At 38.5% G+C, this 12,791-nt stretch overlaps 1 protein-coding gene across 3 annotated transcripts; it reads right to left on the reverse strand.

The window, feature by feature from the left end:
• Positions 1-2,117: 2,117 nt before the first annotated feature.
• LOC145489790 (kunitz-type serine protease inhibitor bitisilin-3-like) lies at positions 2,118-10,017 on the reverse strand. 3 transcript variants are annotated; one of them, XM_081468839.1, is made up of 4 exons: positions 9,780-10,017; positions 3,725-3,806; positions 2,784-3,150; positions 2,118-2,219 (listed from the first exon to the last, which is right to left on the reverse strand). In XM_081468839.1, exons 2-3 carry the CDS (start codon positions 3,774-3,776, stop codon positions 2,792-2,794), a joined length of 411 nt encoding a protein of 136 aa, XP_081324965.1. In that variant the 5' UTR covers positions 3,777-3,806; positions 9,780-10,017; the 3' UTR covers positions 2,118-2,219; positions 2,784-2,791. The 3 variants fall into 3 exon arrangements, with proteins under 3 accessions (XP_081324965.1, XP_081324966.1, XP_081324967.1); XM_081468840.1 differs by lacking the exon at positions 9,780-10,017 and adding an exon at positions 6,960-7,770; XM_081468841.1 differs by lacking the exon at positions 9,780-10,017 and adding an exon at positions 5,910-6,303.
• Positions 10,018-12,791: the final 2,774 nt, after the last annotated feature.

Below are 12,791 nucleotides of genomic sequence, written 5' to 3' on the forward strand. Positions count from 1 at the left end.
TCTCACAGTGCCTCTCTCCACCCAGCTGTATAAATGGGTACCAGCGAACTTAAATATTCCTATTCGCTTCATGCTACAGAAACCGGGATAAGCTCCGGCCTGATGGGCCACTTGGCTCGCATGCAGACTTTACCTTTACCTTTACCTTAAGATAAAAGCGCGATAATTTAAATTCCTGAGACCCAGTACATACGTCGCATTTCTGCCGTGTTGAATTCAATTCAACGAATTCAATTCGACAGAAATTCGACGTCTGAACCGGCTGCCGCATTTCTGCCGCACGTTCGACTGGTCTTGTCGTATTATCCGACAGAAATGCGACACCGATTCAAACGTCGAATTTCTGCCGTGTCGAATCTAATACATACACTATGTAAATGTTTTGAGCATGCGTAAATTTTGGTCCCTCCAAAGAAAAAGAAGAAACTTGGCCATTCTCGATCCAATGCAACCCGAACATATTGCAACACATACTGCTGCATTGTCAGCCTTCTCCTTCTCGTCCCATTAGCGAATAATTTTTCGCAAAATTTAAGTTCTTTGTCACAGTATATTAATTCGTCCGCGATATTGAATACTCCGCTGACCGACATACCCGACAGTATTAATTCTAAATTAAGTTGGACATAAGTGCGACGTATGAATCCACAGTCGCATTTCTGCCGCTCTTAATTAAATTGAATTCGGCACGGCAGAAATGCGTCGTATGAACTGGGGCTGGGTTTTTTTTTTTTTTTTTTGTAGGCTGTTGAGTCTTGCCATAGAAAATAGTTACCGAATAGGTTTTTGGCTCCTCCTTTTTCGAATTGTGCCAACTTGACGAATTTTGCTAGAGCTTGCGACTAGGCTCAGCTTTGAGTCACACGTGCAAGCGGCGAAGAGCGAAGCGAAGTCTGTGCTCCAACCTGAGCCTGCTCGAAGGCTAATTTTGCAGTAGCCCTACAATCATCTTTTAGCTATTCAAGAGAAATCGGTTCTGTATACAGGAATATGCCTGCGCGTATCTGTACGGTTTGGTTTGTGGACACGAGGGGTGTTAATGATATCGAAGTTTCGGTTTGAAATTTTAATAATTTGACATTTCGACCACGAGCATTCCTCGAAATAAAAGGAACTCCGGTGGCACAAACTAAATCGAGTATTTTATCTAGTTAAAAGCTATTTGAGAGCAAAAAAGAGAGCAACCGATATTTAAACTTCTATCAAGAAATTTTTTTCACAATTTTTCTCGGTATTTCCTAATTTTGCTATAGGCCGAAAATTATCTTTAATTCTTGCTATTCAAGGGAAATGTTCTGTAGATAGGAAAATACACCTGAGCGTGTCAATTTGCAGTTTGGTTTGTGGACACGAGAGGGGTTAATGATAGCGAAGGTTCGGTTTGAAATTTGATAATTTGATACTGATTTTGACCACGAGCATTCCTCGAAATTAATGGACGTCCCGTGGGTACATACTTAATCAGGTATTTTATCTAGTTAAAGGGAAGCTGTCACGTTATATTTGGTTAAAACTGTTATAAATTCACGAAATGGTCCCTAAATTTATGTAATAAGAACTTAATTAGCTCTAACTAAATGATTAAAAGCAAATTCTTGAAGAAAGTAACATTTTTGCAAAATTTCAACGATTTTCGAACCAAACTTGAACCCTTGAAAAACTGACATCCCGGCGCTTTTTCAAAGCCAACATATCGCAATCCGTTTCCATCCTCGCCATCGTTAGCCATCCTTGCTTCCTAATGGGTTTTAATTATTATTCAAGTTCTGCTCTACAAAATAGCATCATTACTGTCCAGCTTCCAGCGATCGATATTTATTATTTATATTTCCAAAATCATGCTAAAAATGGTGGCAGTGTCCCTTAAACAGCTCTTTATGAGCAAACAAGGAGAGTAATCAATTTTTCAGCAAGTCCCATAAAATCGCACCTTTGCTCGTTTTTCTTTTCTGACCGTGACTCTTAACGGAACTACAACACTAAGCCTGCGCTAACTTAAGTTATAGGTAGCTATTACGTTTTTATTTTCAGATAAACTTGCCGGAGTTTGATCTGGTCCACGTTTTTAATACTTCTGTACTCAAGGATGATACGCAATTAAAATCTCACAACAAGCTTGACTTTCCTTGTGCCTTTTTATTAACCACATATCCCTTACAAGTATAACAACATTTAACGGAAAATGGTTTCTTTCCAGGCAATCTCGTCGCAGTTTAATGCTGTGGAGAGAGAAAAAAAAAACTTTCTGGAAAAAATTGAAGGCATATATTGTACCTTACTACCTAACAACCACTCAGTGAAATGCAATAACCATAACAAATTCGCCATTAGCCAATCAGAAGCCGTCTACTGTCCTGATATCCTGCGATATCGAGTCGCTGACCTTTTATGGTCTGAGGGGAACTTTCTACTATCAACTCACTTTTAGTACGCTTTGACGGCATACCATGGTGCTTTGGCTCGGCTGGCTATGGGTAATTTGGTTCGTCCAAACTCCAACCAAACTCGTAGGATTCGAAAACTGAAGAGTGCCGAAAAAGACCGAAAACAAGTTGATAGAGCAGTCATATAAGTAGTGAAAAAATCTTAAAAATATATAAATAAGAAGGACCAAGAGGAGTTGGTGCCACACATTATACTAAAATCTTATTGGCCCGAGACAGAGGGCCAGCTTTAGTTACATGAACCAGTTTTCTTCAAGCCGGCGTGGGTTACTTGTCTCGACGTTGTTGTGAACTGAAAAAAAAAAAATTCAATAATGCTATCTTTTAAACGATCCTTACCTTTCTTTCTAGTTGAGACATCTTTTTTTGCATGCCATCTTAGTTTCAAAGTTGTTGGCATTGCCGCCGCATCCACCATAGATAAATGTTTTGCATTTTCCAGCCCTTTTGTTAAAATAGAAGCGTGGAAAATATCCTCTACATGGACCGACTATCTTGGGAAGCAGGCACGTTTGCGGGTCCTCACAAGTCTTCTGGCATGCGGCAAGAGTTTTGAAATTGTTGGCATTACCATCGCATCCACCATAGATGAATTGTTTGCATTTTCCGGCCACTTTGTCAAAATAGTAGCGTGGAAAATATGCATAACACGGACCTGTCTCGCTTGGTAGGTTGCAGATATTTTCTCCTTGCGCCACCATAATACCTAAGTAGCATATAAGGAAGTAAAATATGAGGTTCTAAGAAAAGAAATAAACTGCATCAAGGAATATATCAAGGACATGAGAATAGAAAATTGTGGTGGAGACATGAAATGAAAGAAATGAATGAAATGATCTTCACTGCGTTATCAAGTAAAGAAAGTTTCGTTTAGCTTGACTCAATTTAGCGGTCTCGCGCCAACACAAGATGTTTGCCGAAGAATATGTGAAACACATTTTGTATCGTGTTGAACATCTCCCGTTTTAGTTTACAAAAGGCTTAAAACGGACCGCAAAAGTTTAATGTTGCCTCTTGCCTTTGGGTCTTAAAAGCTGATATCCAAGTATTTAAAAGTGCCTTTCAATACATATCGTACCGGTATATCAGTGACGAGGTGGTGCGGAAGACCTTTCGTGGGTTTGAAGTTAATAATCTGGGAATCGTTTAGTTACAAACCCTCGACCAATTCCTGGTGTTTAGTCACCTTGTTTTGATTATTTCCTGACCCCTGATAGAGGTCAAAAAATGACAGACCAACTCAAAACGGACATTGCTGACTTTAGTATGTCTTTACTTACCTCCAATGATAATAATGACGAAAACATCAACAAGACTTGCTCTCTTGGCCATTATTGCTACAATTTTGTTATCGAGTCCAACCTAACCGAAGTAAAATCGACTTACAAATAGCAATATACTTGTGTAATCTAAAATCTTAATTCGCTAAGAGTAATAATACGATACAATAAAAATCTATTTAACGCTCACCATTTAATTTATTTATTTTAAAAAATATGGTGGTTTTTCTACAAAACGATAATATACTCAATATAATTTCTTGCATTCCATGGATGGCCAGCAAAATGTGCTAATTTTTACATGTTCAGTGGTAAGAAGAGCATGCGAACAATTGTCCAGACCATAAACAATAGAAGACAAAAATGGCCATAAAATGTCAAGATGTTGGTCATTTCACCAAGTGTATTGAAATTCACTAGATTTCTCCTTACATTATTGTATCCCTTCATAACTTCCATACCCCCTTAACAAGAAAAAAACTTTTAAACTGTTATTTTTCAATCTATAATCAGCCTTCTGGAGATGATGCTTTTTTAATGGACCATAGTTGATAGCTGGTCCCTTTACCGACTATGAGTGGACTATCCAATAAGCTTTCGACCAAAAGTTCGTGCACGGAATATATTTCTAAGTGAACCAGTTTTGTGTGTGGTTTGATTGGTTTTTGGTGTTAAGAGCACTATTGGCATGGTTTTGGGGGCTGCCACCCGCTAAGGCACTATGGAACTAAGGCACTATTAAACTAAGAACTAAGGCGCTAAGGTGTAAACTTTAACGTTTGTTTAATTAATTCATTTCAAGTAATTAATTAGTCTAGAGGCAAGGAAGTGGTGGGAGTGGGTTGGGAAACGTACTTGTTTACTCTACATAACACATGTTCCACCTACGCCGGTTGAGTATGAACATCGCAAAGCTGTACATTTGTTTCAGAAAACCCCTTGCTCTCCTTTTGGTACTATTCTCTTTAGAACAAAACCACTTTGCTCTATAGACATGCGCAGATCAGTTAGCGTTCGTGCATTTTATCAATCTCGTTCCCAGAGTCTTCGTTCCCCTTGACCAGCGGTCGGAAAACGAGAGCTGTGGGAGCAACCATTTTGAAATAAGCGAATTCTGGTGATTCTGCCCATCCGGTTTCACTGCGCAGTCTGCATCTATGGCGCATCCCTGAAATGGTTGCTCCTAGAGCTCTCGTTTTCCGACCGCTGGTCAAGGAGAACGAAGACTCTGGGAACGAGATTGGTATTTTATATATTTAAGCGGAGGATACATTGTATACGGGATGACACACACATGTTTTCGTTATGGTAGAACCCAACATGTAAGACGCATGCTTCTAGCATCGTTAGTGCTATATACTGTGTTTCCGCGTGCTTTTAGTTTTATATGCCATGTAGCCGAGGACGGAAGTTATTTTTCAATTAGCGACACTTCTCCCTTTTTAGAGCAAAACTGAAACGTTACCGTGGATGCGTATTTTTTAGACAGACCAAAACGTTCCCAAGTTAGTGGCTTTAATACTCTTCAAATTGTAAATTTGTGACAAAAGAAACCAGGAAAGTGCTCAAATATTGCTGCAGACGCCGTATCATCTAATGAAAGCGCAAATTAATTTAATCAGTCTCTGAAGAGACTCGTCTATATAGTACCGATGTAGAATATAATAAAAAAATATGATAAAAGTGATTTTATATTTTACCTACGAATCTTGCGGTACCCTAAAGTCGTTTACTTTGTTTATCACTGTCAAAGCTATCACGAAAGTGAATCTAGGACAAAAAGATAAATTCGAATAAAAATTTAAAAAATTAGCCGTCGTGGTTGACATTCTCCAGACGACGCAGAATTTGGTCATTTCTCGTTGTTGTTTTGCAGAGGACGGCAAAGAATTTACCAAGAATTATGACGCACGTGCACAGCCATTGTTCTCCTCATTAAACCTTTTGTTCAGCGACGTTGCCGTTGCCGTCGTGGTTTTCTTAAGCTCCCTAATTTTATTAGCTGGAGTATGGCCGCCGTGTTTCGCGACGTGGTCATTTTCTCATGCGTCGTAGTCGCCCTTCGGGTCGCCGGAGCTTCGTTACTAGTAATGACCACCAGAGGACTGATTTCATATCTAAAAACAATTTGAGTGTAATTACCTTGAGAACAAGACATCTATAGGTGAGCGATTTAGTTTCTTACCCTTCATCCTGAATCTTGCTCTAGATTACATACTTTTGTACGTTGCAAGTTTAAATCATTATTGTCGGTCTGAGAAAGCAATAAAAAATGCTGCAACTGCGAGCTCGACACGCGCTCATTCGTATATAATTAAATAATCTCTCTTCCATTCATTTCATTTTCAAGTTCCTGCCAAGTTAAAATTGCCCGACAGGTATTACATGCTTTATCATCGTTACTTGACCAATTTTACGCCTTGATATTATTGGCACATTTGACATTTTGCCTTTTTCTTCAGTCGAAACGCAGGAAGTGTCAAAAATTGAGTGAATGTCGACATACTGTTAGTTTAGTCAACTGGAAGGTCCACAGTTGAATTTCTTAAGACCGCCCTTAAGACAATATAATTACGCATTTCAATAGACCAATTTCGTAAAATTAAAATTGAGCCTGAAACAATAGACCTCAGTACGAGGCTCTGGGGAATAACTACAGAGTTTGTGGGGTTCATTCCCCAGAGCCTCGTACTGAGGTCTATTGTTTCAGGCTCAATTTTAATATATCGAAATTGGTCTATTTGTAGAATATACCTCAGACAGTGGGCTACGTTGACCAGAAACAAGAACAAATGCAATTTCTTCTTGATTTACAGGAATCCGTTCTATTACCACCAAGTCGACCAACAACAGCGGTTATGAATAGCGTCATCAAACAAACAAATTTCACGGCCAAGGCTTGCTTTCAAAATGCAAATTGAAATTTTTTCGTGGACAAATTTCCTAGGCAGCAAAGATAAAAAGAATACCCTCGTGAAAAGAACACGAAGGTACCCGAGGTTTGAGAAAATTTATCGCAAATGAGGTTTGGTGGTGCATGATTTTAAGCACGTGTTAGTTAGTTACAAATGTTGTGAAATAGCCGAAGTGTTGGCGTAAACTTTATCACATACTGATGTCTAAAACTCATCAAAATAAGACCTTGAGGAAACCTTGTTCGGTCTCATGTTTCTCGTTAAAACAATATACTTTCCATGCCCTCCATACCCTCTTAAACGAGAGAAAATATTAATACCTCTGTAATCCGTATGTTGAGATGATGTGTCTTCAGTGAGGTGTTTAAAGAACTTCCGACATTTCACCGAAATGTTGTGCTCGATATATCTTTCTTTATTAGCTTCGTCAATAAATTTGGCGCTCCTCACATCATTTGGAATTATTAACGCAACGGATTCACTTATGCAAAATATTATTAGGATAGTTTGTCTCCTCTGATTCATCTTTCATATTTTAAGCTAAAAACCCTGGACACCATGCTGATTTACAGGCGCCATTTCAATTTTTCAAAATCAGACTAGTTTTCCACACACTTTATCTCTGAAACAAGGTCCGTGACCCCATTTTTTTTCCATTTCTGAAACAAGTAATTAATTATCTGTCCGGCGCAGCAGAAGCTTGAAGGAAATCTATCGAGTAGAACATTTTCGGGCGAACGTCCCTGACATTATCACATACCGATATGTTTGAAAACTCTTCAAAAGATTTAAAGATCAAAATAATTATAAGACCTAGTGAAAACCTTTTAACCATTCATATTTCTCTTTAAGACGGTATACTTTCCATTCCCTCAATACCCTCTTAACAAGAAAAATATTGATACCTCTGTAATCCGTATGTTGAGATGATGTGCCTTGAGGTGTCCAAAGAACTTTTGACGTTTCACCGAAATATTGTGCTCGATAAATTTTTCTTTATTAGCTTTGTCAATAAATTTGGCGCTCCTCACAAATGACAGTTATTGTTATTTGCGGCCTTTGCTATCAAAAGTGAGCTGCCTCGAAATTTTTAATTAAAAACTAGCAACACATTTTGCTGCTCATTTCGCTCCGTAGAAACCATTCGGGTTGTTTACAAAAGTGTATAAAATCGATCCCCAAAGGTTCTTGAGTTAGACCAATACTGTATCATAATTAATCTCCAAGACAGGTAAATAATATCGACTGATTATTTCGGATGACCGGTTTCAATAACTTAGCAAGAATGGTCTCCTTGTAAGCTAAACAATGGAATAAAACAGTGAACCTACATTCTCAATTTAGCATTTATTTCAATGGAGACAAGCCAGAAAGAGAACTTGGTCATACTGACACGAGCAGACTTGTTTTTAAAACGTTTTCACACCTCGCCATCGATGCGTCGTCATGCATGAAGTTGATATATACAAGGACAGATTTTAAGTGACACACCACGATTTGACACTACTTTGAGAAATAACAGTTAATGTAAGTCTTGGAACGCGCAGATAAATTAATCACTGCGTTAAATAGTAGGGAGTTTAAGAAAACCACGACGGTCACGGCAACGGGAACGTCACTAAACAAAAGGTTTAATGAGCAGAACAATGGCTGTGCACGTGCGTTATAATTCTTGGTACATTTCTTTGCTGTCCTCTGCAAAACAACAACGTCAAATGACCAAATTCTGCGTTGTCTGGAGAACGTGAACGACAACGGCTAATTTTTTTAAATTTATATTCCGAATTTACCACTGTGTTCCATATTCAGTTTCGAGGTAATTTTGACAGTGAGAAGCAAACTAAATGACTTTATGGTATCGCGAGATTCGTAGGTAAAATGTAAGATCATTTTTTAACCGACGTTGTCCTTTGCGTCGCCGTCGTGGTTTCTTAAGCTCCCTACTATCAACAGAATGTGCCGCAGCATTACTATCTTTTAGATACCCTAGTTTTATTACTAAGCGCACATCGATGCATGACGTGGCGGGTGAATTTACGTGCGCAGTAAGGACGGTTCGGTGACCCCTATTTTTCTTTTGATGGATCAATTTCTCTACCGATTTAACTTCCTCGTTTAGGGAAAAAATGAAGGAAATCTATCGATTACAAGTTTGAAGTTTTGCAAAATCGGCAACGAATTCCGTATCTGTGCGGCGGTTTCTAATGCCTCTTGAAGGGTTAAGGGCCTGTGCAAAAGGTAAATGTTTGGCGACCAAACATCATCAAACATTGTTTGCTGACTAAACATGCTGATGTTGAAGTGAGTGGCCAAACGGTTAAAACATGTTTGATCAAACACAGATCAAACTATGGATACAAGCCGCTGAGCAAGCGTGGTAGGCATGCGCGCGCCAAACAAGTTTGATACGGCTGTGCAAACGAACAAAACACCGCCCATCAAACACGAGAACAAAAGAAATGTTTTAAGTTGTTTGATCGAGTGTTTGATGGCCTTCAAATTTTATCAAACACAACCAAACACGATCAAACACAGTCAAACACGATCAAACACGATAAAACAGAATCAAACAGAATCAAACAAGGTGGCCAAACATTAAAACGTTTGGTCACCACACAATGTTTAATAGTGTTTGGTCGCTAAACATTTCCCGTTTGGACAGCCCTTTAAGTAAAAACGTTGACAGCATTTGGAATTATTAACGCAACGGATTCACTTTTGCAAAATATTGCTAGGATATTTTGTCTCCTCTGATTCATCTTTCATATTTTAAGCTAAAAACCCTGGACACCATGCTGATTTACAGGCGCCATTTCAATTTTTCAGAATCAGACTAGTTTTCCACACACTTTATCTCTGAAACGAGGTCTGTGACCCCATTTTTTTTTCCATTTCTGAAACAAGTAATTAATTATCTGTCCGGCGCAGCAGAAGCTTGAGGGAAATCTATCGAGTAGAACATTTTCGCGCGAATGTCCCTGACATTATCACATACCGATATGTCTGAAAACCCTTCAAAAGATTTAAAGATCAAAATAATTATAAAAACTAGTGAAAACCTTTTAACCATTCATATTTCTCTTTAAGACAATATACTTTCCATGCCTTCAATACCCTCTTAACGAGAAAAATATTGATACCTCTGTAATCCGTATGTTGAGATGATGTGTTTTCAGTGAGGTGTCCAAAAAACTTCTGACGTTTCACCGAAATGCTGTGCTCGATATATCTTTCTTTATTAGCTTCGTCAATAAATTTGGCGCTTCTCACAAATGACAGTTATTGTTGTTTGCGGCCTTTGTTATCAAAAGTGAGCTGCCTTGAAATTTTTAATTAAAAATGAGCAACACATTTTGCTGCTCATTTCGCTCCGTAGAAACCATTAGGGTTGTGTACAAAAGTGTATTTAATCGATCGCCAAAGTTCTTGAGTTAGACCAATACTGTATCATAATTAATCTCCAAGACAGGTAAATAATATCGACTGATTATTTCGGATGACCGGTTTCAATAACTTAGCAAGCATGGTCTCTTTGTAAGCTAAACAATGGAATAAGACAGTGAACCTACATTCTCAATTTAGCATTTATTTCAATGGAGACAAGCCAGAAAGAGAACTTGGTCATACTGACACGAGCAGACTTGTTTTTAAAACGTTTTCACACCTCGCCATCGATGCGTCGTCATGCATGAAGTTGATATATACAAGGACAGATTTTAAGTGACACACCACGATTTGACACTACTTTGAGAAATAACAGTTAATGTAAGTCTTGGAACGCGCAGATAAATTAATCACTGCGTTAAATAGTAGGGAGTTTAAGAAAACCACGACGGTCACGGCAACGGGAACGTCACTAAACAAAAGGTTTAATGAGCAGAACAATGGCTGCGCACGTGCGTTATAATTCTTGGTACATTTCTTTGCTGTCCTCTGCAAAACAACAACGTCAAATGACCAAATTCTGCGTTGTCTGGAGAACGCGAACGACAACGGCTAATTTTTTAAATTTATATTCCGAATTTACCACTGTGTTCCATATTCAGTTTCGAGGTAATTTTGACAGTGAGAAGCAAACTAAATGACTTTATGGTATCGCGAGATTCGTAGGTAAAATGTAAGATCATTTTTTAACCGACGTTGTCCTTTGCGTCGCCGTCGTGGTTTCTTAAGCTCCCTACTATCAACAGAATGTGCCGCAGCATTACTATCTTTTAGATACCCTAGTTTTATTACTAAGCGCACATCGATGCATGACGTGGCGGGTGAATTTACGTGCGCAGTAAGGACGGTTCGGTGACCCCTATTTTTCTTTTGATGGATCATTTTCTCTACCGATTTAACTTCTACGTTTAGCGAGAAAATGAAGGAAATCTATCGATTACAAGTTTGAAGTTTTGCAAAATCGGCAACGAATTCCGTATCTGTGCGGCGGTTTCTAATGCCTCTTGAAGGTTTAAGGGCCTGTCCAAGAGGTAAATGTTTGGCGACCAAACGTCATCAAACATTGTTTGCTGACTAAACATGCTGATGTTGAAGTGAGTGGCCAAACGGTTAAAACAGATTTGATCAAACACAGATCAAACTATGGATACAAGCCGCTGAGCAAACGTGGTAGGCATGCGCGCGCCAAACATGTTTGATACGGCTGTCCAAACGAACAAAACACCGCCCATCAAACACGAGAACAAAAGAAATGTTTTAAGTTGTTTGATCGAATGTTTGATGGCCTTCAAATTTTATCAAACACGACCAAACACGATCAAACACAGTCAAACACAATCAAACACGATAAGACAAAATCAAACAGAATCCAGCAAGGTGGCCAAACAGTAAAACGTTTGGTCACCAAACAATGTTTAATGGTGTTTGGTCGCTAAACATTTCCCGTTTGGACAGCCCTTTAAGTAAAAACGTTGACAGCATTTGGAATTATTAACGCAACGGATTCACTTTTGAAAAATATTACTAGCATAGTTTGTCTCCTCTGATTCATCTTTCATATTTTAAGCTAAAAACCCTGGACACCATGCTGATTTACAGGCGCCATTTCAATTTTTCAAAATCAGACTAGTTTTCCACACACTTTATCTCTGAAACGAGGTCCGTGACCCCATTATTTTTCCATTTCTGAAACAAAAAATTAATTATCTGTCCGGCGCAGCAGAAGCTTGAGGGAAATCTATCGAGTAGAACATTTTCGCGCGAATGTCCCTGACATTATCACATACCGATATGTCTGAAAACTCTTCAAAAGATTTAAAGATCAAAATAATTATAAGACCTAGTGAAAACCTTTTGACCATTCATATTTCTCTTTAAGACAATATACTTTCCATGCCTTCAATACCCTCTTAACGAGAAAAATATTGATACCTCTGTAATCCGTATGTTGAGATAATGTGCCTTCAGTGAGGTGTCCAAAGAATTTCTGACGTTTAACTGAAATGCTGTGCTCGATATATCTTTCTTTATTAGCTTCGTCAATAAATTTGGCGCTTCTCACAAATGACAGTTATTGTTAATTGCGGTCTTTGCTATCAAAAGTGAGCTGCCTTGAAATTTTTAATTAAAAATGAGCAACACATTTTGCTGCTCATTTCGCTCCGTAGTAACCATTAGGGTTGTTTACAAAAGTGTATAAAATCGATCCCCAAAGGTTCTTGAGTTAGACCAATACTGTATCATAATTAATCTCCAAGACAGGTAAATAATATCGACTGATTATTTCGGGTGACCGGTTTCAATAACTTAGCAAGCATGGTCTCCTTGTAAGCTAAACAATGAAATAAAACAGTGAACCTACATTCTCAATTTAGCATTTATTTCAATGGAGACAAGCCAGAAAGAGAACTTGGTCATACTGACGAGAGGAGACTTGTTTTTAAAACGTTCCTGTAACTTTGAATACCCCTCCGCTGATACGTTCCCACGGTTATAGACCCAACTACCTGTAAACCAAAAATTGCATCCGGTTAGAAGCCCCCGGAAATAAGCCCTCTTTAGGTTTACTTGTTTTGAATTCGTTTCAGTTTATTATGATGTTTTAAAACTCAGTGAAAAACAACAAGTGCAACTATAGCTCGTTTCGAAGCGTTTCTTTTTTTTTTATTCCGGTTATAGGCTTCCTCGGAGATAAGTTCCTCCGTTTA

Source organism: Orbicella franksi, chromosome 6 (genome assembly GCF_964199315.1).
Source record: "Orbicella franksi chromosome 6, jaOrbFran1.1, whole genome shotgun sequence".
In the NCBI taxonomy this organism is placed as follows: Eukaryota; Metazoa; Cnidaria; class Anthozoa; order Scleractinia; family Merulinidae; genus Orbicella; species Orbicella franksi.

What these genes read in the sequence shown, in the direction of transcription:
- LOC145489790 (XM_081468839.1), bottom strand. Translation starts at nt 3,776, where the DNA reads ATGGCCAAGAGAGCAAGTCTTGTTGATGTTTTCGTCATTATTATCATT. An exon ending in CGTCATTATTATCATTGGAG is followed by an intron (nt 3,151 to 3,724) that starts GTAAGTAAAGAC and finishes TATGCTACTTAG; the next exon opens with GTATTATGGTGGCGCAAGGA.